General features: G+C 40.7%; 1 protein-coding gene across 1 annotated transcript in view; it reads right to left on the bottom strand.

Annotated features, from left to right (window-relative positions):
- Nucleotides 1–26,488, bottom strand: part of ENOX1 (ecto-NOX disulfide-thiol exchanger 1) — a 285,256-nt gene that overhangs the window by 168,574 nt on the left and 90,194 nt on the right. The window contains exons 4-6 of the mRNA XM_037060071.1: nucleotides 10,792–10,965; nucleotides 9,409–9,615; nucleotides 5,621–5,854 (exon numbers count right to left, since the gene is read on the bottom strand). Of these exons, the coding sequence (XP_036915966.1) occupies nucleotides 5,621–5,854; nucleotides 9,409–9,615; nucleotides 10,792–10,965 (615 nt within the window). The remainder of the gene's footprint in view (nucleotides 1–5,620; nucleotides 5,855–9,408; nucleotides 9,616–10,791; nucleotides 10,966–26,488) is intronic.

Raw genomic sequence — 26,488 nt, 5'->3', positions numbered from 1 at the left:
CTTTGCTACTCAAAGACCACAAGCATAAGCCTCCTCTGGGAGCTTGTTGAACATGCAGACTTTCTCTTCTTAGTCAGGCCTTCTGATTCAGAATCTGCATTCCATTCCAGGTAATTCATATGCACATTAAAGTTTGAGAAGCACTGGAAGAAATTGCTCAATGAAAGATTGAAAACTGGTTAGGAGCTCATCCAAGTTAAGAGATAATAAAAAACTGAAATAGATTACAGCTGAGATATTGGAAAATATTGAAAGGATCTGATGTGATTCTTAGGAGCTTTGTGAATTCCTGCCCTCAAACTCCCTACCTCACTTAAAGAATAGCTGCTTAAACATCTGTCATCCCTACCATGGAAGAAAAAATGTGAAAAAAAATATCACAGATTTGGAAATGGCATAGAGATTACTGCAGATACCTTCAATGGGATACTGGGCCTGAACTAAAGGGGGCTCACCAGTGCCCCCTAGGTTATCTGACTCTGCAGGGGTATAAACCTCTAACAGTCTTTGACTAGGCTATTCTACAGTGTCATAGGGCTACAGCATATATTGTGGAAAACAGACAACAATGCCAATAATTCTTGTTGATAACAATGCAAATGAATTTTTGTCCAGTAGGAAATATAAATATTTATGAAGCAAATTCTTTTTTGAACAAGTTTTATCTTTTTACTGATTCCCTCATAAATTAAAGAATTAAAAAAATCATTGGCACACATTTATTTTACATTTTTAAGGTAGCCATGACTTTAATGCCATGGTCCACTTCAACACCCTTCAAACTGTCAGGGCCCAGGCTGCAGTCACATCTGAAACCCCAGGGTGCAGCATAGAGGCCAGGACTCAGCAGGCAGGCACTTGGTGAACTTTAATCAAGCTGGTGTCTCGTCAATAAAGGGAAAAGGAATCAAGCATGTAAGTTGCTGTTTTCTCCCCATTTGTGTACAGAGTGCAATCTGGCCTGAATTTCAGAATAGCACATGGGATAAATGTGAGGCCATGAACAATGAATATGAAAACATAGGTGGTTGACTCCCCTCATTCATGGCTGGGTCTGTAAAGGAACAACAGGAGTGGAGATTCTATGTTGGAAAACAATGTATTGAGAATGAAAAAAAGGAAGACATTGTACAACATTTCTGCTTCCAAAGATATGGAGACACATATGTGTGTGTACACACACATACAATGGTGTGTCTACACAGTTGTCGTTGATTTCTGGCCTCTGTGATAACTAGAAACAGTTCACAGTGAACAGTCACATACTGATGCAAGGAAAATGGGGCTTCCGGGATGGCCAAAATTGCTGCTACCATATTCCTAGAATTTCACTGTTTCAACACACATTGGATAACCCTAAATAAGTCTCCATTTTCTGGCTGCTCAATCAACCATCAAAAGGGGTAATACCTTACCTGTCCTCCAAATCATGAATAACATAAAAGGTTATACACACAGTTCATTTAACAATCCCCCTCTATCCCCATACACACAATCTCCCTAATATTTAGTACCTGTAAAAATACAAAACCTAAGATTAGGCACAATATGAAAATGCATTGATTATTTCTGCTTTAGATTAAGCAAAGTGTTTCTAAATAAAATGGCCTATCTTCCTTGTATGAAGGTCAGTAATGTCTGAAGAAGTGATTCACAAACAGACTCCTGTGTCCTAAGAAGAGAGCCTGGCTTTTAGCTAATGGAACTTCCACTTGCTTCATAGTATTATTGATTTGTACATCCTTAGAACCATTAATATCAATGACCATCTTAGCAAAATGCTGGAACCACTCCCACCCATTTACCCCCTGAGCAGGCAGACACCAGGTTATTCTGCATGCAAATCAGAGTCTAGCCTTCTGGAAACTGTGAGTGTCGATCCCATTTCCTGACACATCCAGGAATTCCAAGGGCACTGCTCGCAAAGCTTTGTTAAAACGTCACCTGATGCAGAGAAAAACTCTTCATTTCATCACATAAAGATTATGTGAAGTTTTTGAAAGTGGGGAGAATATACAAAAACTTTTAAATGCTCTTGCTAGGAGAGATCCTTAGTGAATTAGGATATAATCTCTCCTCACTGTCTGATCAATGTCTTCCTCCCACAGTCCAAACACAGGGCTCCTCCAGGGGTGCATGGTCTGTGTTAGACACACTGAAATTCATTATCTCATCTGCCTGGTGCTACTGTTTCCAATAAAGTGTAATTATGGTGTTATTGAGCTCCTTCCCACTTTCTCAGAGCCAAGGTATAAACTTTAGACTATGTGCACTTCCCAGTCAGTCTTCATTAAGTTGAATCGTCTCAGAACAATGTCTATTTAGTCAGCAGAATGCTCATTAATTTCCTTTTTTAGAATTTGTATTAATGTAACAGATACTGGTGCTTTATGCCTTAGACACTATACCATTGTAACTCAGAGTTTCATCTGACTTCAGAAAGCCCCGTGGCCACTGAATTGCCTGGCAACCCAGGCAGGGTTACCTGGTCCCATAAGATTCCCCTGTCTCACCCCTCTACTGGCCAGGTGGTGTGCCTATCTCCACCTCTGTACTTCTCACCTGCAATAGTGGAAGTACAGAGTGCTCTGTAAATTGCCTCTATCACTCATGAAATGTAAACTATGTGAGGCAGAGTCTTGTGTCCTGTTTCCTTTTTCTGTAGTGCTCAGCACAGTGCCCAGGCATATATGGTAAGAGCTCAACAAATGCTTGTGGAGTGATTGGAATGATGGCTGAGTGCACATCACTTCCCTAAGTTTCGGCCATAGTCATGCCTGGTAATACTGTTGGATAGAAATGCGACATGCTCACAGATCCAAATAGTTAAGAAACAGAGGAAAGAATTTGTTTACTGAGCATCTACTATGTGCATAGTTTTAGCACTGAGCAGGATGTGGAAGGCCTACCGAGTGGTAATGGAGACTTGGCCTATACAGATTTTGATAGATAAACCTGATTTTAAAAAAATTATAAGGATAAACAAGTATGATATAAAAATTGGGAAACTGTTTATAATAAATGTAAAATAGCAAGATTTTTTTTCATAGAGAAAAAAATCCAATTAGGTATTTTCAGATTGCATTTCTACCTCCTTTCTGACCCAGGCTTCTTTATCTTAGGTTATGGCTGCATTTTATATCCCCATATCAATGAAATCATCTTCAGGGAAACAGTTTCCTAGGTTCCTCCTGTCTGGCTTTGCAGCATTATAAGGGGCATGAGTGGATTTCCTCTCTGAGGCAGCCAATTTCCTAAGCAATTAAATGCTGTTTATATTCCAAACTCTGTGCTTGGGCTGAAATTGTCAAGCTTGATATTACCTGACTGTTGCCTAAGATGTATCCCCAGCTAGTTCATTCTACTGTAATTGCCATCTAATAAAATTTCCAATCTGTTCTCTCCTCAAGGGATCACATAGTACTTGGCAAAGGTGCAGCTTCTAAATTCTGCAAATTATACTTATATATATAAATGTATATTTTTGAAATGGCAAGGCTTGTAAATTACCAAACTGATATCCCAATCTGCTGTCCTCTAACAGGAAAGGCAATGCCTTGTTCCTTTTATGTGCAGATACTTCTGTGTTGGTTCCTTAAAAATGACATAATGTAGATGCCAAACTTTTGTGAAATCCCTCCCAGAATCAAGGTGCTGGTTTTCGTCAGAGTGGACATGGCAGAATACAATACAGACTATGTAGCTCACAAGTGGTAACTACAGAACGCACTGGCTATGAAAAAAATATTTGTTCCCAACTCAGCATTCTTGGTTGAGGATATTGCTCTCTCTTTCTGGCCAGTTGTTACAGCTTTGAGTCTGAATTGAAAAATAAGATGTCTTTACATTCTACAGGCTTTTTATTAGAGGGACAGTCATGACTTCTTTGATACAGTGGGGTAATTCAGTGGCAGCTGCAGCTTACTAGGGATTCCCAACCCTGAACAGGAGATAACAGTTAGAAGCAGAAGTCTATTTTTTTTAGAGACAGGGAGAAACATCAATATGAGAGAGAAACCATGATAGGTTGCTTTTTACATGGGTCCCCACCAGGGACCAAACCATTAACCCAGGCACTTGCCCTGACCGGGAATTGAACCTGTGACCTTTCAGGTTATTGAATGACACCCAACCAACTGCGCCACACCAGCCAAGGCTAGAAGCAGAGGTCTTTTTATTAAAAAATTATTTTTTCAAGCACAAAATGTCAACTTTCTATCTTTCTAAAATAGAATTTGGGCAGTTTTTTATACATTTCCTTTAGCAAAAACATCCAATCCACTGTATACACTGCCAAGCAATACCCTAGGTATGCTCTAAAATACTTAAAGGACCAATCCCATCTCACCTCTCATAAGAAATTGTCAATGGCTTTTTCATTGCTTATGAAATAAGCCCCCAAACCAGTGGCAGCCTTCGTGGCTCCAATGTCTGGCCCCAGACTACTTTTCCAGCTTCACCTTACTCTATAAATTTCATGCAGCTCTCGCCCTTGCCAGAGCAGGCCACACGCCTTTCTCCCCCTGTGTTGAATACACTTCTGCTTCCTGTGTCTTTATTCCTAGCAGCCTCTGACTGGAATGTGTTTATACTCACTCGTGTAGTGGGAATAAAATCTTGTTTATCCTGCAAAGTTCAAATTCTGCCTCCTCTGTAGAGACTTCCTTGACACCTTCATCAACATTATTTGCAGTCATTCCTAAATTCTCAAAGCATGTTTCTCGAACCACAGACAATTATGTCACCGGATTTGTATTACCATTTATTGTTTACTTGTAGACACCCCTGTGTGGCCGGCAACTGTGACCTATGTATTCTCATTAAAGCCTGGCATGCCCAGTGTCCTGAGGACAGCCTGTGAAATGCTCAGATGTTACTCATGTGACACAATTTTGATTATAATGGCAAAAATGTACATACACACAGTCCTAATTTGAAGACCTGGCACTTCCCCAATCCATACGGCAGGTAATAAAGCCTCCACGTCTTTATCTCTCATAGAATCAAACACAGGAGAGGAGCTCAGAAAATGTGAAGAAATGAAATACACACATGTCTGGTCCTAATTATCCTGTAGGTGTTAGGAGTGTTCCTTCAACGCTACCTCCAAGGAGAGGGATCCTAGTCTACACTTTGCTTCTCTCCTCCAAGGACCCCAGTGTAGAGTGATAGGCATTAAGGGAGCTTTATTACAAGCCTGGAATAGGTACAAACTCTACAGAGCAGGGGGATCACCAAGACCAACTTGCCCATGGAGTAGACATTAACCTAGTTAGTCAACTCAAGTCTCATTCAACACAAGTCAGAAGGCAGTAGCCTGCTTTGGGGCACGTGCTGATGACTCTTCTGCCCCTCTTTCCAGGAGTTTCATTGAGTGACAGTGCACACATGTTCACAGAGAACTGTGGTGAGAGCACTGGAAAAGGGCAGGGCTCTGTCCCAAACAGCAGGACCAAGCCCATCGGTGTCCTGCTTGCAGGTGACTTTCCCTGCTCACACGAAATCAGCCCGTGAGAGAACAAGAGAGACTTTGGTGTTTAGAGTCCACAGTTTCTCTTTTTTTAGTGGGCAATGGCTAATGTGGAGGGTGAAAAGCCAGCGCCAGCACATAGCCTCCTACCTTTCAGCTTCTCGGCCAGCAAAGCAGCTTCGTGCTCTGAGTAGTGCATGATGGCAGGTGGGGAGGGTGGCCGAAGCCGGTCTTCCTCCAGCTTGCGCCGGTGCCGCTCCTCACGGGCACGCATCCTCTGCTTGCATTCCCACTCATAGAAGTCATCCCTGGCCTGGGCAAAGTCCACATGAAGGCGCCCAGAATCTTTTTTGTCTGTGCTAGACCCTAATCGCATCCGGTAACCTGAAACCAATGGAAAGTCTTATCATATAGTAGTGTCTCCACTGCGTAGTCTGGTTCAGGCCCTTGATCAAAGTGCACTAAGAAAAGTCTGCCATTTCTTTCATCTTACAGAGGACACCCTTCCCATAGGAAATGGAGGCTGTTATCCTTCTCTCCTATAACCTGGAAGCATTGCCAGGTCAAGCCCATACAGATTTGGAGATAAACACACTGCTGGAAGGTGTCTTACAGGGTCTCCTACCCATCTGTAAGCCAGTGTTACCAAGAGGATGATCTCAAGAACCTGGGCAATTAGCCTAACTCCTTCTTCTCTCTGGCTTCCAGGCAGCTCAGAAACAAATCTGACACATAGTTGTTGTTTTTTTTTTACTCTCCCTACCTTTTGTATGGTGTGATTTTATATTTCCAATTTACTGTAATGTTACTGCATGAGCTCTCTTAAATTCTTTTTAGAAAGAGATGGAGTATGAGTAAATAAAGAGTATCTATGATATTTAAAGAGATCTACAAGGTAAATTCCACAACACCTCCCTCACAGGCGATCACTTCATTCTCCTAGAACAAGCGGCTGCTCAATTCTCTCTCAGCAACTGCAAAAGCCACAATTACCCAGGCAATTTTGCAATGCTCTTTTACTTCCACTTATTCTCTGGGGCACACAGGAGAATATTTTACCTTCAATCAAGCGGCCTTGTGTTGCCTTCCCTAGAGCCCTGCAGCAGCCCAGCTGGCAGGCAGCACTGTACAACTTGTCTACGTAGTCTTTGAAGGCCATAGAAACCAACACGAGAGCCCAGAATTAGACCCCAAAATGAGCCCGCAAATCTTCAGGGAATTTACTGTGAGATACCCAACTTATGAAGATTGTGAGCAGAGACCTGATCTGAGAAATCAACAGAAACAATTGAAACCAGACAGCCAGCCAAACTTGAAATGAAGAAGACTTGGCTTTGAGGTTGCTCTTTAGTTTGGGGTACTCAGAATTTAAAAACATAAATTCAGGTCCCAGCAGGATCACAATGGTCAGGCTGCTAGAGGAGAGATCAAAATAAGTACTTTTGCTGTGTAGGTGCTTTGCAAATAAGACACCACTGTGAAATGCTAGGCTACAATGTGCCAGTGTTTGAGATCTTGTGGTAGATGTCAATGGATTATCATAACACTTTGGGTTGAAACTCAGCTGACAATCCCTGTAGAGGCTGACTTCTCCCAAGTAGAGCACTTCACACCATTGAAAAGTACAAATATGAAGCCAATCTCACATCTGATTTCCATTACACCCTTCTGACACCCAGGTTTCAATAGCATTATCTAAAAATGGAAAGACATAATACCCATCAAAAACGCAAACATCTGATCACAGATGAGAAGAATTAACTCTAAAGCAGACTGTATCTTGGTTGTGGGCCAAGATTAACTTGTGAAATTCCCATTTGATAAATCTGCAGGCCCCAGTGATACATACACAACAGCTGAGCAGGCATGGTGCCTAGGATCGGGCAGTGTTGGGATAAGCCAAGCAACTTTCTCTTGCTCATGTCCCAACGATTGCTTTTCAGACATTTCTGGTTCCAAAAATCACCCTCTCTTTCACCAAAACATCATCATTAAAGCCTTAAAAGGGACCCTGATGAGGCTGAGTCTAAAATTAGGTTGGTCTTCAGATGTGAACTCAGGTCTAAAATTAGACAAGCCTTCCACCTGGGCTCAGGCTTGCAAAAGCTCACACACAGTCTCCCCTCCTTCCTGTTCCTCAAATTAATCAGCCTCTCAGAAGTTCCTGGGATGCATGCTGCAGCCACCATAGGGCAGTGCAGGCACAGGTGGGAGATGCTCGTGCATCCAGGCAGGGAAGCCAGGGGGTAAGGTCTTTGCTGAGGGTTCTTTATGTCTCCAAAGGGCAGACCAAGAAGCAATGCAGGGCTCTGCTCGGAAGCAGCACCAGGGTCCGAGCTGGCAAAATCATAACACCAAGGCATAAATAAAGGAATAACCTTTCTCATGCTTACCTTTGGGCCTGTTCATCTTTGGCAATGTCTAATAGGGTTTCTGACCGGGGTCAAAACATTGTGTAATGTTGCTGTTAAAGCACCTTTGGCCTCCTCTAACCCTCTCATTTAATCAGGTGGGTTAAAGTAATAGTTTTATTGGTAGAGCTGTGATCAGAACCCATGTTCCCAAGGTCAGGGTTCCTGAGAAGTCAGTCAGTTCTTTTTCATCACCAGGCTGTTTGTGTTAAAAACAACCCTGTACACACTGAATGGTTCCTATATTGCAGGTGCCACTTCATATTCATTATTTTGATTTATTCCTCATAACAATCCTATGAAGTACTACTGTCACTATCTTAATTTTGCAGATGAGGGAAAGAAGTTTCAGAGGGAGGTTAACGTGTCCAAGGCATGTGAAGCCCCAGGCCAGTCACTCAGTAGAATCCCTGATTATCTAATAGATCACTGCAAGGCTATAGCTGAAGTATAAGTGAAAAGTAAAATATAGCTGTTTGTGTGTTGTAATATATTTTTATTCTGTTTCATCTTCCATCTCCATTTTGGAAAGCTGTCAGATTTTTTCTCTCACTTTGTAAGGTTTTATTGGAATAAGGATTTTAAAGTTTTCTGTATCACTATCTTGCTCAGGAAACTTCCTGCAGTATTGAAAAAAACTCCCAAGGCTTCCAGGGTTTGCAAGAGAATGTCATAGGAAATGGGGGCCAATCAAGTAAACCTGGCAGTAATGTTCAGATGTGCCTGTATTTTTTCCTATTCTTTTTCCACCTCCCGGTACTGGCTTTGTCTCAGAATAGGGAGGTGGCACCCAGAGCGGCAGACTATAATACACAGACTGAAAGTGTGAGGAAGTGGCAATGAGTTGAATCTAAAAATACATCCTTCTAAAGCCACATATCAATACCAGCCCCATAATTCTTAGATTTGGCAAAGGCCATGTAGACAGATTCCACACACTTGCTCTGACACCTACAGAGTGGAAGGCAGCATTAGGTATAATTTCAACATCTGTTAAAAATCTCCCATACAAATCGGCACAGAAGAAGGGATCATGAAGTAGGCTTAACCAAGACAAATGTACCAGCAATTGGACAATGATACTGGGTCTTCCGCTAGCTCTCATGGGCTACTTTTTGCAAAGAACTGATTTTGATTTAGTCCCCTGGTGTCTAGAAAGTGAATCACTTCTGAAAAATTGAAATTATGAGGAGAGGGTACGTTATTCCACCAGAGAATTATAACCAATAATAATAATGGTCCTCATTACTCATAATACTGCTTTTCACCTAATAATCACTTGAGATCATTAATTAGAAACTTGATGGAATTCCTAAAGACTGGATGTGGGAAGCCATTCCTGCAGTGAGGTACATTCACAGACTTAACCTGGAGCTTCTGCAGCCTAGGGAAAAGGCAGAATCCCTCTTTTTCTAGCCCCAAACTGTAAGGATTTTTATTGTATATTAAGGCAAGAGAGAATAAACCCATATTAACATCCTAAAACATAACAACATGCCTAAAAAACCCTTATGTAACACAAAGTACCAGAAAGGTAAATGGCTTTATCGACCATGAATTCCTCTGCAAAGCGAATGTGACAAAAATTCTTCTTGCTTTTCCGAATTGCTGTGATATCACCACACTGCTCAAAGACTTCTTGAATAATTTCCTCAGTAGCATTTTCTGGTAATCCTCCGACAAACACAGTCTTACACCCAGGAGGTCGTTCTCTTGTGGAAGGAGGTGGAAGATCTAATAATTAAGCACAACAAAACAGAAGGTTTTGCTTTTGATTTCTCTGTGCTCTTTTTCTAGTTCACCTGGCAAAAGTAAAACTTGCAGAGTCACTGCCTCCACTTGGAGCAATGAAAATTCCTTACACTGGCTTACAGTGACTATGGGCTGTCTTGTTTTTCAGTTCCTCTCCCCTCCTCCTCCCAAGCTTTCCTTGCTTTCTTTGTTCATTTCTACAGAGTAGCTAGGCTTGTCCATGAACAAAGATAAAGCAAATGTTAGCATAATTTCATTTCTCCGTCATAATACAGAAGCTCAAAAAAAAGAGAGGAAAGCCTTCATAGGGTACAAAGCATGATGAAATAGCAACATGATGAAAAACCTTGGTTTGTTATCTGCTTTGTCTTGTTGTGGGATAATGAAGCAGCAAGGCAGAACGTGGGAACTAGACCTTAAAGCATGTGCGCTACTTACTTGGCGGGGAAACCTGGGCCTGAAAAAAACTTTTAAAAAATTCACATTGAAATGAGCAAACTATTAAATTTGAGAAAGGCTGTATAAAAAGATAAAATGTACACTGTTGCAACATTTTACCTAGTTTATATGTAGATTACTAGAGCAATCTCCTGAAAAGTCCAGTTAAAAATGGCAACACTGATTAATATGAATAAAAAAAAAGTTCTAGCTTTTTAAGCCCATAAATTTAGTATCTGTAGCTAAATTTTAAAAAATCTGGTCCATTTACTTCATCAAATGTATGTTTCCTTCAAGGAAACACAATTTGGCCCAGGAAGTCTGAGAGGCAGTCTCTCCCCAAAATTGCTAACTGCCAAATTAATTCAATTTTCCATCTAGCAAAAAACATTACAGAGTTTTCTCCCATATTTGTGAAGATGAATGAAGTGTTCACATATTTCACACTATGTTCTGCAGCAAAAGTCAGACTTCATTGCATGCAAAAAGATTCTTGATGCTGAATACATATTCCCAAATCACATTCTGACTTCACGATGTTGGATCAGCTCCAGGACAGACAAAAGGACACCCCCCCACAGATCTGTTCTAATCTAGAGACAAAAGACTATTGTGGAATGAAAAATTCTGAGTCACATGTGAAAATGAATGCAATGCTATATTTAAAAAAAGAGATACATTTAAATTGATAAGGAAACATTTCTTTCAAGCATCACTTACTTGGATTTTGAGGGAAAAGAGTACAACTCTTGCAGTGGATTATTTCTTTGATGACAGCCACTTCTGTTGGTGGGGGGGGTGGTACCAGCCCCAGGCCCGGTATCATTGGGTTAATGGGGGTGATCCCAGTCATCATGTTGAGGCCTGGATCAAAGCCCGGTACGCAGATTGAGTCTGGAAATCACACAGATAATATTTTGACCACAGAATCTGAAATCTTTTGTATTCTCCTGAAAAAATTATTTGACTTTATGCTATCTAATTTTTAGGAATTTCTCCTAGTACTATAGAAACCTACTCCAGAAAGGTAAAGAAAAAATAAAAGATGAACCTAAAACTACATGAAAAGGAAGCTATGTTATTTAAAACACTACCATGGCAGAATGAAGCACAGAATATTAAATTGTAAAACCATGCATCATGAAACTTTGCTATTATTGTGAATGTGATTTTCTGTTTCTTAACATTGGTATATCATTTATATTGCTTTATAAGCCAGGATGTAGGGAGAAATACCATTTAACATTGAAGTGCTTTGTGAATCTAATCATCAACTGCTTTTATCAAAAGAGCCTTCTTACCCAATTGACCTAGATTTAGAAGGGTTCAATTTATATGTGCGTACTTTATAATGATGCATTTAGGTCCAACCTAACCTATTTCCCCCAGGAAATAAAAAACAAAGAGTTAATATAATTACTATGGCTTGGTTAGATGCATACAGTCATAGAATTAACTATACACATTTCTAAATTCTATAGGTACTTTCTTTCTATAATTCAATCAGCAAATAATTGAACATCCTTTTGAAATATTTATTCCTTATATAAAATGCCAAATTTGTGCCCTTTATAAAAAAATTGAAGGAGGCAAAAATAATGAGTTTTCTAATATAGACACTGAATTGTTCTTTTAGTGTTATAATGAAACCAGTAATTTCAAACGTGATGTAAAATAACTTTTTAAAAATATATTTTATTGACTATACCATTACAGTTGTTCTATTCCCCCCTTCATTCCCCTCCACCCGCACACTCCCTCCCTCACCTTTCCCCCCCTTAGTTTATAACCACGTGTCTCACGTTCTTTAGATTCTATATTTCCCCCACTATTCTTGCCCTCCCCCCTATCTATTTTCTACCTTCCCCCTATGCTATTTTCTGTGCCTTCTCCCCCCTTCTCCTCCTCCCATTCCCCTGTTGCTAACCCTCCATGTGTTCTTCATTTCTATGGTTCTACTCCTGATATAGCTGTCTTCTTGGTTTGCTTTTGTTTTAGGTGTGGTTGTTAATAACTGAGTTTGCTGTCCTTACACTGTTCATATTTTTCATCTTCTTTTTCTTATATAAGTCCCTTTAGTATTTCATATAATAAGGGCTTGGTGATGATGAACTCCTTGAACTTGACCTTATCTGTGAAGCACTTTATCTGTCCTTCCATTCTAAATGAAAGCTTTGCTGGATAAAGCAATCTTGGCTGTAGGTCTTTGGATTTCATGACTTGGAATACTTCTTTCCACCCCTTCTTGCCTGTAAGGTCTCTTTTGAGAAATCCGCTGACAGTCTGATGGTTACTCCTTTGTAGGTGACTGTCCCCTTATCCCTTGATGCTTCTAGGATTCTCTCCTTCATTTTGGTCTTGGCTAATGTAATTATGATGTGCCTTGGTGTGTTCCTTCTTGGGTCCAACTTCTTTGGCACTCTCTGAGCTTCCTGGATTTCCTGGAAGTCTATTTCCTTTGCCAGACTGGGGAAGTCCTCCTTTATTATTTGTTCAAATACGTTTTCCACTCGTGGCTGTTTCTTTCCCCCTTCCGGTACCCCTATAATTCGGATGTTGGAACGTTTAAAGATGTTCTGGAGGTTCCTAAGCCTCTCCTCATTTTTTTGAATTCTCATTTCTTCATTCCTTTCTGGTTGGATGTTTCTTTCTTCCTTCTGGTCCATTCCATTGATTTGAGTCCCAGTTTCCTTTCCATCGCTATTAGTTTCCTGGACATCTCCCTTCATTTCAATTAGTTTAGCCTTCATATGTTCCTCTAATTTGTGACTATAATCAACCAGTTCTGTTAGCATCCTGATAAAGTGTCTTGAATTGTGCTTCTGAGAGGCTGGCAATTTCTCGGTCGCTGAGAGTTATTGGCTCTGGGACTTTGAGTTCTTCTTGCGCCATCTTTTGGGCTGTTCGTGCCTGTTATGTAGCAGGATCGGAGCCCTAGGTGTTCACTAGAGCAGGGCAACTAAGTCACTGGGTTGTGACGTTGTATGTGGGAGCGGGGTCAAAGAGGAACAATGGCGTCCCGTCTGCCGCCTGTCGCCGCCACAGCTACAGGTGCGGCAGCTGCCACCGTCACCGGGCCCATGTGTTTCATCCCACTGCACGCGAGTGTGCCACCGCTGTCAGCCACCACTGTCAGCCCTTGCCCCCTGGTGACTGCGTGGTCCGTCTCACTGTGCGAGAATGTGCAACCTCGGTCAGTCTGCCCCACACCCTGACTGGGTCTGGGCCACTTGTGCGCCTAGGTCGGGGAATCTGTCCTGCCCGATCCTCCTCCGTTGCTGGTTCCTCCCCTCTTACCATCTGGTTGCACAGTTGGAAGTAGTTGGACTTCCGTATGATTCAATTTTCTGTCCTTTGGCTGTGTCTTTGTTCTCCAAACCTTTGCTGTATTCAAACTTGGTTGTGGGAGAGGGCACAGTGTTTCCACCTATGCTTCCATCTTGGCGGAAGTCCTCGTAAGTCTAAAAGAACTTTTTAAAAAATAATAAATAAGACTTCTCAGAGCAGAGGTTGCTCAAATGTACTGAACTTCTAGAGTAGCTGCAAGGGCATCCCTCTGTGGAGAATCTTCCTGTTTTCAGAAAACACACTCTTCCTGGTGTGCAGTACTTTCCTACACAGACACATCGTAGCACAGATGCCACGAGGCACCCTTCACCACAGGCCTCAGGGATGAAGTTTCCTTCTCTTTTCTTCCTTTCCTATCTTTCTCCCCCTATTTCTCCTAAGTCATTCCTCTTCTTCCTTCCTGCCCCCGCTCTTCTGTGGCTCTCCTATACATCCTGTGCCTTAGCCCTGCATGGCCTTGCTCTTTGCTTACCTGTGCTGAAACATCACATAAGCCAAGGCAGATGGAATGACAACTGCACCTGGGTTTCCTAAGTCATTCCAGGGCATATAGAAGGACCAGCATAAGCTTTTCCTTTCTGAGAAAAGGTTTATTATAGTTTTCTTCCAGCCACCCTGTATATTTCCACCCCTCCTCAGGGCTGAACAGAATAAGCAGGGTGATCCTGCTCTATAACCCCAAGAGGACTGCTGTTCCATTTATTAAATCCATTTAATTTGATAGTGTACCACCTATCAGGGCCTCAGCAAAATGAGTTTTTTGACTTTAATTTTTGGCTTTTTTAACCCTAAATATAAATGCAAAATTAGAATTCTCTCTGAAAGCAGCCACCTTGGCATTCTAGGCACTCTTCTCTGATTAGGGTCCTCAGTTTCTGCATCTGTGCTGTGGGACGGTTGCCCTGATGATCTCTCGGATCACCAGCATTCCAGGACTCCAGAACTCTGTGCTGCTATTGCTCAAAACAAGGGGGTACACAAAACACATCAACATTTGGAAGTAACAGGGACAAGACTGGAACTTGGCTTAGTCACTTGAAATCCTCATAAAGTTTCACAGATCTTATTCCCACTTTACTGGTAAAGAAACTGGGACTTTTAAGCAGATAAGTGACATTTCTAGCATCACAAAGCAAGCAAATGGCAGAGTTAGAAGTAAAACTCAGGTCTCTGCCCCATATTTAAACACAACTTTCTCTAACTACTTCAAAGTTTCTACATAGAATGGCCCAGTTTGACCATTCACCATTACTAGAAATTCAGCCTGCTCTTCAAAAAAATCAAGATGTGGCCTTCTGATCCAAAGGCCAATTCTAAAGGGAAAGTGCCTGAATACAATGATTTTCAATGTCATCATCATTAAAATAACATACTGGCTTCCAAGGTGAATATATTAGAAATAGAAATAGGAATATCGACATGCTTATGCCTTTATTTAATCTCATTCTGAACCTAAGCTTTGCCTGTTTCTTTCCTGGCCTGGCCCTCACTATAGTTTGCCAACAGTGGGTGATTTAAAGCTGAAACCACTCAGGGCTGCAAGCCCTGAAATGAGAACCCCATGAGTTATAATAACCAGATGTTTCCTACAAATGAGAGGAGAAGCCCAGTGCTTGAATTTTTTCCAGTTGTGACAGACTTCTGTTTTCTTTTTGCAGGCCAAATAAATAAATATATTATTAGAAAGGGGAGCAAAAGACACTATAGTTTGAACAAAATATTTTAATACAAGCAAGAGTTACTTTGTTTTTTTTCTGAGACACTCATATGAAGAGACTATGATGCTTAATGAAATCTGCATGGTGAGCGCAGAAGCTTGAAAAGCACTTAGCAAGGAATTAACACGCAGATTATGTTGGACCTTAAAGGATCTGAAATTCGGTATTTGAGGAAAGAAGTAGGGAAGGATTAAACTTTTTAAAAAAAAGAACCTATTACTTTTTAACAATATATGAACAGACAGAAATAGTTTTCTCTAACAGCCTAGGAACCGACTATGTAATAACTCATTAAAGCAGAAAGTCTGAGAAAGACACATGCAGAAAGACAAAGATGAGAGTGAATGTGCACTCTGAGTCAGTTCCTTGTGTTGCTTAGAAAAGGTGCCCCTTTAAAATTCAAAGATAATGAGTTGCAGTTCCACTCAGGGAAAGGAGGAAGGAGGCTTAAATTGCAGTGAAAAAAGAATCCAATTAAGTATATAGTAGAACTTTCTTTTAGAAACTGTGCTTGAACAAGAGGAAGGGTTATTTATTTCAAAGACTGTGGCCTGTCAGCTCCTCCCTGCATTGCTGACTGCAAGCAGAGGCAGCAAGGCCAAAGCTCAGCAAACATTTCTTTTTAGTTCTTCTTTACCATCCTGACAAGACAAAAACAGAAACAAATAATCCTTTTACTGATTCATACATAATCCAGTGTTTTATCAATTTGATGGGCATTTTTCAGAGAGCCACTGGGGTTTTTTATTCAAAACTTTAGAGGCATGTTGGTTTCATGCACCCATCTATTCATTCATTCAATATTTACTGGGTGCATACTATTGCCAGGATTGGAGTCACAGAGGTAACTATAACATGTTTCCCCAGTTGGGGAAAATTCAGGGTCTGCGGAGAGCAAAAACAATGGGGACCAAAATCAAATGAAAAGTTGAGAAATATGATTTGAGGCTCAAAGACTGAAAGAGCTATCCAGGAAGTGAGCCAAGGAGACCTGATAGGTCTTGGGCATTGCAACTAATTTTCCACGGCTACAGCATAGTGAGCATGCAGCAGTGTGGCTACGATGTACTGAGGGGCCACAGGAATCAGATCAGATCAGAAGTGACCTTGTTTTTATTCTCCCTGGGATGGCAGCTACTGATGGTCAGATGTGTACTCTGCCAGGCCAGGGGCCCATGCCAGCTGGGCTGTCCTCTGCTCCTTCTCTGTTTGCTGACCCTGGCAGTGGCTTGCCCCTTTTCTTCCTTAGTAAAGAGTGTCATATTTGAGGTGAGAACTATACCCTATTTGAAAGAAAGATAATAGAGGCCTGTCTCCAGCCAGGGCTGGGCATAACTAGGTTAGGTGTAAGTGTGGATGCTGGGCTAGGCCGGGCAGTGGCTGAAGGGACAGAGGTATGCCAGGTACAAGGCTGGCCCAGAAAGCAGGCTGTGGTGCTTTAAGAAAATAATACAGTAAAAGAGGCAGCAATTAAGCCAAGTGGTAGGTAGCACTGGGTGTTTTGTCCTGGGTAGGAGTTGTTAGCAGCAAACAAAACACGAATCTAGGCAGGCCAGTTGTGCCCGGGGATTTCATTCACAGGTCACTGGGCCTGAATCCCCCAGGTTGAGGGTTCTGACTCAGCCCAGGGGGACCTGAGGTTTGGCAATAACACTACGGTATCACAGGTCAAGAAATACCAGGTAGTCATGCAGGTTAACTGAGTTGAGACTCAAGCTGGAGAAGCAAGACAGGTGCCAGACACCAAAACTGAGGCCTGGGGTTTGAGGATCAGGGCAGACACCCAGTTATCAGTCCTGGGACACAGTACAGAGCCTGACCAGCATCAAACTCCACTGGATGTTGGGTCCCAGAAGGCAGAGCTCCAGAGCCCCCTTCCTCCTGCCTGAGACCAAGATGACACCTCAAGTCCAGGGAAAGCTGAGCACATGGGAGCCAGGGCCTAATACTTACACAGGTCAGAGAGGCAGGCTGGAGGGGCTCTGACACACATGTAGCAGTAGCTTCTCTGCTTAATCCATAAGAATTATTGAGCCAAAATATGATCTATACTCACTCAACAGAGAAACCATATGATATGCAAGAATATTCTGTTTACTGTAACTCTAGGATGGAGAAAGGTTCTCACAACAGTTTCTCACTGCAATTTATAAGCCCTGCTCTTCCATGTCAGTTAAGTTCATGAACTATTAAAGTAATGCTTTTTCCTCCTCTATGTCCTTTTTTTCTCAAATATTTTCTCAAATATTCTTAAAACTCATTTTTACGATCAACAAAGAAAAGCAGTTTTAAACAAGTGATCCTGAAGTAAAAGGCTGTGGTCACAGCTGGGTGACCTTGAGGCTGACTGGTTCTTGAACTTCTTTCAGTGTCTTTATTAGGTGAATGTGAACATGAACACCAGACAAATCCCTCCAGATGATGAGGGCGTCCAAGAAGACAATCAGTGTGAAAAAAGTATATCCAATTGCTAAGGGCCCAAGCCTGCAATCAAATGTCCTTGTGATCAGGTCCCAGGGTTGCCACGTGCTGGCCATGTAACCTCAGGAAATTTAGCTACTCTTTCTAAGCCTAATTTATAGTATCTGTAAATGGGGATAATCATATTTAAATTTTAACACTCTTGTGAGGATTAAAAGGACTTAAAAACCCACAAAGTGATTAACATAAATGTTCAGCACATGATAAATGCTCAAAAATTGGTAGCAGTTACATACATTAATACCTACATAGGTTGTTAAAATGAATATTTATGCAAACTTATATAGATATATTAACACTGTACACACATAAAGGATCATGATGATGATAAAGTACTTCATGTGACAAATATCTGTGTGCCACTAGGTGTCGTATGTTTTGCTAGATACTTTACCTGCAAAGACATTATAAGATATGAATTCTTCCTTCATGCAAGTAAGAGTCTAGTGGAGGAAACAACTAACCAGAAAATAATACAGTATGACAACTTTTACGAGACACTTATGCTATAGAAACACAGCAAAGGGACCATTAAAACCAGTCGGGTTAGGGAATGTTGTGATTGAATTTTGTCTTGAAAAAACATTGAAGTCTTAATTCCCCTGGTACCTGTGAATGGGACTTTATTTGGAAATAGGGTCCTAGCAGATGTAATCAAATTAAGGTCATACTCAATTAGGATGGGGCCTATCTAATATGACTGATGTCCTTATAAAAAAAGGAGACACTGACAGAGAGAATGACTGCCATGTGACAACGGGGCAGTGATGGAGATAAGGAGCTACAAGGACAGCAACGAAAAACAGATACTAAGAAAAAGGCATAAAACAAATTCTTCCCTCAATCTTTCAGAAAGAGGATGGCCCTGCCATGCCAAGCCCTTGACTTCAGACCCTTCCTCTGAAGTGAGGGAGAGGAAGTTTCGGTGGGAAGCCCCCCCCCCCCAGTTTGTGGGACTTTGTGGGACCTAAGAAACTATGCGGGGGAGAGTGCCATGGAAGAGGTCCCTGAGGGATGACAGCTGACTTGAGTCTTAAAAGGGACTTCTACGCACTCAGTTAGCATGTAAAAATGGTATTAGCCAAATATGCCCATCAGAATCATAAATGCACAGCTATTTCAAAATGTTCTCTTTGAAGAAATATTGAAACATTGCTCTTAGGTTTTCACTTTGAAAAGACAAACCTTGAAGATTGCTATATATTTATTGAGAACAAATCAACCACACAGATTATAAAGTAATATAATAGTATATTTTATAAGTAAATACCTGCAAGCAGAATCTTTAAGAAAGTAAAATTGAAAATGCTTCAGTGATCTTTCCAAAGAGATTCCGAGGTGGAGAGGCATGTCACTCATTTAAACCCAAAATGTAAATCCAAAGTGAGCTCCTGGGCCCTGCTGTGTACACAGGATAAACAAAGACCTCATTCCGGCAACAAAACCTCTGCCTCCTGTGGCTGGGGTACGAGCACGGAGCAAAGCAACCAGCAACAGATGATTTAAGTACTGTTGACTTCAGTGAGGAGATACGTGTCCATATTTGAAAATACAACATGATACAAAGTGAAAAGAATTTCAAAACTCCTGACCAAAACTGGTGTGAAGAGCCTACTGCTAAAAGAAGTGTGCCAGGTTTTTCCAGCCACTTGCATATGAAGCATTCACTTAAAAACCAAAAGTGTTCTGAGTCAGCAAGAGGTGAAAGCCTATCAAAGGTACTGTGAAATTCACTCACACTGGGGGCTGGTGATTCGAATTCAGTGCCAGAGTGGTTACTATGCAGAGGTCTGAGCTGTCACTCTCAAAGTAAGTCACTCTATAACTCCTAGACCTGCTGAAATACACTCTTCAGACACAGGGGGCCTCACGGCTGAGGCATAAAAACCATGCTGGCACATGTCATTCAGGTGTGGACAGGTTCATTTTGATGAGGAAGCAAATGTTGCTGGGTGTTACCAAAGATCATGACTTTTCAAAGCTGATAGAGACTTGGACATTTCCTAGTCCTACACTCTAGATTTAGAGATGAGGAAATTGAGCCCCAGGAGGTAAGTCACTTGCCCAAAGTCTAGTTAAGAGTGAGGACAGAATTAGAATCAAGAGTCTCCTTGCTCCATCACTACATTTGAGTTCTCCAACATCATTCCATCCTGTCTTCCTGAAGACATATCTAGTGACAATACAGCCACTACCCCCTAGGATGGCCTACTTCATTTTTTAACCGAGTTCACCATGACAGATTTGGCCCTCATGTTAACTCAAAATCTGATATCTGGTTGTGAAGTCCAATGTCCTTATTCTGTACTCCTGGGCTACTCTCATGGGTATAGTTCTCTTTCCTATCATTATTGATCAAATCCATGGAGAAAGCTCACAGGAATAGCTAAGTCTTCTCTCAGCCAGCATCAACATCCTGCTTCCTTTAACCCTTTCATATAATGACTCTCTTTCTCTAAAACCCACTTTCGAGGACCTCTGATTATCCCTAGAAATGGTCCAGGTAGAAGCTGACCTATTGGATTAGAGGTGCTCTTTGCATTTCTGAATTCTAAACTTTATATTTTTTACTGACTTTGCACATTTTGATGAAACACAATAGTCACGTTTGAATGCTTGCTTTGTGCCGACCCATGCTGAAAACTTGACATCATTCCATTACGTGAATTGTAGTCCTGTCCTAGCTTCCATACACCAATGACCTCATTCAACTAAACCACATGCCTTGTCTCTGCAGAATGCCATTATTCAACTTTGAGATTGACATTTTGAAACAAAATAAGAGAGTCTGCATTTTTCATTGAATTTTTCATAATCTGTCCTCTAAGTTTCTTCTCCTGTCTCAAATTTTCCTACCTGGCTCTCAATATCTATATAATAACAGGCTAACCCTTTCTTAAAGTTCCTGCCCCTTCTAAATCACCAGCAAATTTCTTTTTGCTGGTTATACTCAGCCACAGAATCAGAGAAAATCCTCTTAGACAAATCCATTTAAACTCTTTCTCCTTAACATTGTCTTCCTCTGAACCCTTCATTGCTGATTTCCAGTTTTGAGGGCCACTGCAAAGTCTCAGTGCATCTGGGGTTATTCTTAATCCCTTGTATTGGAGGCTCAAACTAATTTTCCTTGTTCTGTGACCTGCTGGCACCCTCTCACTTGTTTGTACATGTTGTCTGAATGGACTCCAAAGCAAACACAACATCCAGGGCATCTATCTGTCCTACCATTCCTAATAGACACACTTGAGCAGATTAAGTAACTTGTGGGTTTGCCTACTTCTTTTAATGGTACTCCCCCTTTCTTTCAGTTCCTGGTTGAAAACCCCTATAGGCAACTACATCCCATCCTATGTCAAACCTTTCAGACAGACCTACCTTGGAAAGGTTTTCAACATCATTTTTTTTTGTTCCCATCGCTATTTAGGTTCTTATTCACTCTTATCTGGAGTATTGCAAAAACCTTGTTGTGTGCCCAGAATCTATACCTTCTACATTTTCCTCCCTCCTCTTCTATCCTTCCCTCCCCCCATGCTCTTGTCAGAGGCCTGGGCTTGGGATCGGCCAGTGATGCCCACAGAAGACCATGGGAATAGGCTCTAATTGGGACCTCTAAATTATTCTTTCAAACTTCTTTTCACATCCCTATCACATTAGGTGATGTGTAATTTTCTCTCTATATGATGTCATGTGACTTTGTACAGCAGGACAGTTATATAATGATTAAAAATAAAAGGAACCAACTAGGCTCTTTCAGTGTTCTCTGCTTTGTCCTGACAGGCTCATGGCACAACAGCAGAAAGTAGAGGAAAAACACTATTGAATCTTAACAAATATTTTTGACTATTTAGTACACATAAAATTACTCTTTAATTAGATGATTCTAATGATCTATTTATCTATTTATCTATCTTTCTAAGGAATGGGACACTCCAGGTATATGTTCAGACTAAATAATTTACATCAACACATTTCTTTCTGGCATTCAATGGCTTCTTGGTTTGTAGAGCTGTCCCCTTTCTTTGAAGTTAGGGTAATAGCCTAGAGTCATATTGCTAGAAAACCCACTACAGTCAGTGCTCAGGATAGCAGAGGTGGCATTTCACAGCACATAAATGTCTTTATAGGGATCTGCCCTTTGGAACCTGCATCTTCCCAAGGCAATACCGAGGGGGTCACCTTTTGATTCCATTTATCAACCTTGCTTTCAGTTTACAAAGCACCTGGGAGATAGGTAACATCTCATAAATTTAAACAAGAGCAAAGAAAAGCTTATTTAACATTTAGCTTCAAAGAAAACATTCATTTATTATTTTAAACCATTTATGGAGGTTTCAATTTAAACTACTTGAAGGCATTGAAGCAATACAGAGTTGGTCTTTTTAGATAAGATCAGCATATAGCTATGGACTTGGGAGAGAAAATAAGCCTATTTTAAAAGTAAACCCATTATGAGTGGTCCTAAAGGAAACTTTAAGTCATGAGTTTTGTTTAAATCATAGAGGAACCTAGTATTAATTTAATTTTTCTACTAGATTGTGTGGGAAAAGACAACTGGCTGACTTAATCATCACCTTATCTACCAGGTCCAACACAGTTCTTGGAACACAGTATCACTTAAAAGAAATACTTCTCAAGTGAATGAAATAAATTACAAAATTCACAAGATTTATGGAGTTCATACTAAAAGGACAAAACAATGAAATATTTGTTTGTTCAATCCAGAATGTCACCACATAAATTCATATAAGGTTCCAGAGTTTCTAGAGCAAGTGTGTTTGGCATTCTTTATAGTTATCGTATTAACTGAACAATGAGAGCTACGAGGGTTTCTGCTAGTCATGCCTCTTATTATCACTAGAAAATGATGATTGTTACTTACATGTTATAGACTATGAAATTAAGAGGCACCAGGACTGAGGGTGTGTTCAGGATTTCAGGACACACTGACAGGACTGGTCTCTGAGGGCTGGCTCACACAGCCTCTGTGAGATGGCCCTTGTTCTCACTCTCCCACCAGCTCCAGCTCATGGCTGCCAAACCACAGACCTGACCTTACAGGCATGAGATGGTGAGGCAGGAGGGGAAAGCACAGCATCCTTTAAATCCATATGAGGTCAAACCGGTTGGGAGCACTTGGAAATTCAGGACAGCAATGGGTGTCTTATTACAAATGCCTTTCATGCCACAGGAGAATGCTATAATCTAATAGTGGCATAAGCAAAATGATACTTAATCAAAACAAACTTATAAAAGAGGTAAAGATTATATCCTAACTCATCTACTATTAAATTTTTAAATAGGGAGCGTAAACCATATTCAATTTTATATTATGGTCAACTAAGGGAAAAATAAAGGAGCTGTAAATTATGGAAATGAGGAAATAAAGGCAAGAAATAGAGATGAAGATGGAAAGAAAAGTGGAATTTTTTCTCAGTAAGACAGATGAGGGATGGTCTGAATCCTGGGTTCAAGGTCAGGTTCATCCTCCTACCCAACTGACTAGCCTCTCTACACCTCAGTCCTTAATCTGCAGAAGGGGCACTAAAAATAACATTTATCTTATAGGGTGGTTGTAAGAATTAAATGAGTTAAAATACATAAAGAGCTTAAAAGAGTATGTGGTATAAGGGAATACTACATGCACATTAGCTATGGCTTTAATGATGAATATTACATTTTTGATGTGTTCAATGTTGCATGTGTGTTATACAGTATATATAATACAATACGGCCTTCCTTTTAAGAAAAGGCACATCCCAATTCCCTGTTGCCCTCTATGTTAATGCTTTATTATCTATTCTAATTTTAAGAAGTAATTTAGTTGAAAATCAAGAGCGTTTCCTAGGAAAACAACTGAGGAGGCAGTGCCATATAATTTCCCCACAGGATAAAATTTTCCCAGTGTAGTATTAGGAAAAAAGCTACTTTTTACCCCCATGGACCCAACATATTTTTCTGTGCCTGGAAAGGAGAATTACAGAATTTGGGGCTCTCTCCTCTCTAATTTTTGTGCCAGGAAGATTAGATGTTATAACAAAACATGCCAATCATGTTCATTCACATATTCAGCATATCTGCTTTCCCCTTAAAGTTAGTTTTTCCCTTTGTAATCCCATTTTATTAACTTAAATTAATGTCTATGTTATTAACCTTCTTTACACACATACACATGTACACATATACACACAGACATGTGTTATTAATATATTCATGGATTGTTTAGCAGAAGGGATACTCTCTAAGAAATGCATCATGGGGTGGTTTTGTCATTGTGCAAACACTGTAGAATGTGCTTACACAAAACTACATGGTATAGCCTGCTACATACGTAGGCTATGTAGTGTAGCCTATTGCTCCTAGGCTATAAGCCTGTAGAACATGACAAAAATGGTGTGTGAATACAAGACTGCAAATTAAAATTGAGCAGCTCCAGACTTTAAAAATGCTTCAGCCCTGGCTGGTGTGGTTTAGTGGATTGAGCACTGGTCTGCAAACCAAAGGGTCACCAGTTCAATTCCTAGTCAAGGCACATGCCTCAGTTGTGGGCCAGGTCACCAATAGTGCTTGCCCAAGAGGCAACCACTAATTGATGTTTCTCACTCTCTCTTTCTCCCTCCCTGCTCCTCTTTAGCAATAAATAAAAGAAAAAGAAAAATACTTCATTATACCTGAGGCCTTGAACAGATTTAATTACCTACATGTTGATGTGTATTTTTTAGAAAGCACATCCCAATTCCCTGCTGATAGCCAATGCCAAATCCCACTCTCTGATAGCCTTTCATTTCTGGCAATATCCTGAGTAAGTCCAGTGGCTAACTTTTCAGAGAAGTAAGCTAAGGTAAAATAATTTCACAAACAAATCACCATTTAAAACTAATTCAGTGTTTTGGGCTGAGTGAAATATACTTGAAAGAGTGTTTCCTATTGACTCATTTTGGTGGTGTCCTTCCTCTACATGTGATTCCTCAACATTAAAAACCCACAGATATCATTTCCTTCATTAAAAACATACATACCCAAACATTTTGTTTTCCGGACAGTGTAACATCAGAAGCAGAAACTATCACTCAGCTTTTAATTTGAAATTAATTATTTTCTGTCCAGTTGTAAATTCAAAGAATTTTTTTTATTCAAGGTCTGCAGCTCATTCTCACTCCTAGGGATTTTGAATTGTTACAAAGCCTTTAAATAACACTATACATATATTTTTAAAGATTTTATTTATTTATTCATCTTCAGAGGGAGGAGAAGGGAAAGAAAAAGAGGGAGAGAAACATCACTATGTGGCTGGCTATTGCATTCCCCCTACTGGGAACCTGGCCGGCAACCCAGGCATGCATCCCAACTGGGAATCGAACCCATGACCCCCTGGTTTGCAGGGCAGCACTTAAACCACTGAGCCATATCAGCCAGGGTTAAATAACACTATATTTAAAAAATGCTTTTCAACCATTTAATAACCTAGTCCTCATTACATCTCTCCAAGATTTTTCTCCTTTTACAGATAGACGAGTGAGAATACTGATGTCTTTAGCCTCAACTTGAGACATGTGCCCTCAGCATCACTAGAACAGAAGGAGAAGAGAATTATGGTCTACACTGTTCTTGTGGCAATAAAGGTCTGGAGGGAAAAAGCTGGATGAACAATATTTGAGGTTCAGACTTCTGTGCACCTCAGGTTTCTCATCTCAGATGTATGGCTATCTGTGCTGCCTGCTTCACATTGTTATTAGGAATGTAAATTATATGATGGGTCTTTATGTGCCAGCAATTTACAAACAAAACCCCCCACAAATACTCACTGTAAGTTAAAGTTAGATTTAACTCCAACTTACTATTTCAAAGACCTCTATTTCGAAGGCCTCTGGGGCTCCACAATGGTGCTAAGTGCTTATCTTGTACAGAAAGATAATGCAATATGTTATTTCATATACTACTGTGCTTTAAAGTATATACACAAGTGTGACAAAAAGAGAGGGAAAGGGAGTGAAAGGGAGGGAGAATGGATATGTGTATGTGTTTTCATTCTTTTCTTTTTTATTGTTATTCTATTACACTTGTCCCAATTTCCCTGTGGCTCTCCCTTGCCCTGCCCTGCCCATCCACTGCTCCCACTGTCAATCCCCACCCTGTTGTCCATGTCTATTGGTCATTTACACTTGTTCTTTAACTAGGTCCTTCCTCTTCTTTCCTTCCTTATTCCCCTCTCCCCTCTGCTTTGGTCCCTATCAGGTTGTTCCTTGTTTCTATACCTTCAGTTCTATTTTGTTCATTTGTTTGTTTTGTTCATTAGGTTCCTGTTGTAAGTGAGATCATATGGTATTTGTCTTTCACTGTCTGGCTTATTTCACTTAGCATAATGTTCTCCAGTTCCATCCATGCTGTCATGAAGGGTAGGAGTGCGCTCTCTCTCTCTCTCTCTCTCTTTCTTTCTGCTGTGTACCATTCCATTGTGTAAATGTACCAGTTTTGTGATCCACTCATTTACTAATAGGCACTTAAGCTGTTTGCAACACTTGGCTATGGTAAATAATGCTGCTGTGAACATAAGTGTGCATAGGTTCTTTTGAATTGGTATTTTAGGATTCTTAGGGTATAATCCCAGCAGTGGAATCACTGGGTCAAAAGGCAGTTCCATTTTTAGTTTTGTGAGGATATTCCATACTGCTTTCTACAGTGGCTGAACCAGTCCGCATTCCGACCAACAGTGTACTATGGTTCTTTTTTCTCCACATCGTTGCCAGCACTTGTTTATTGATTTATTACTGATGGCCACTATCATCAGTATGAGGTGGTATCTCATTGTGGTTTTAATTGTATCTCTCTGATGGCTAATGATGTTGAGCATACTTTTATATGCCTATGGGCTT

Source organism: Sturnira hondurensis, unplaced genomic scaffold (genome assembly GCF_014824575.4).
Source record: "Sturnira hondurensis isolate 20B ecotype Veracruz unplaced genomic scaffold, ASM1482457v3 Scaffold0001074, whole genome shotgun sequence".
NCBI lineage: Eukaryota > Metazoa > Chordata > Mammalia > Chiroptera > Phyllostomidae > Sturnira > Sturnira hondurensis.
Note: the sequence above shows the minus strand (reverse complement) of the source record. Positions and strands in the feature narration are given on the sequence as shown.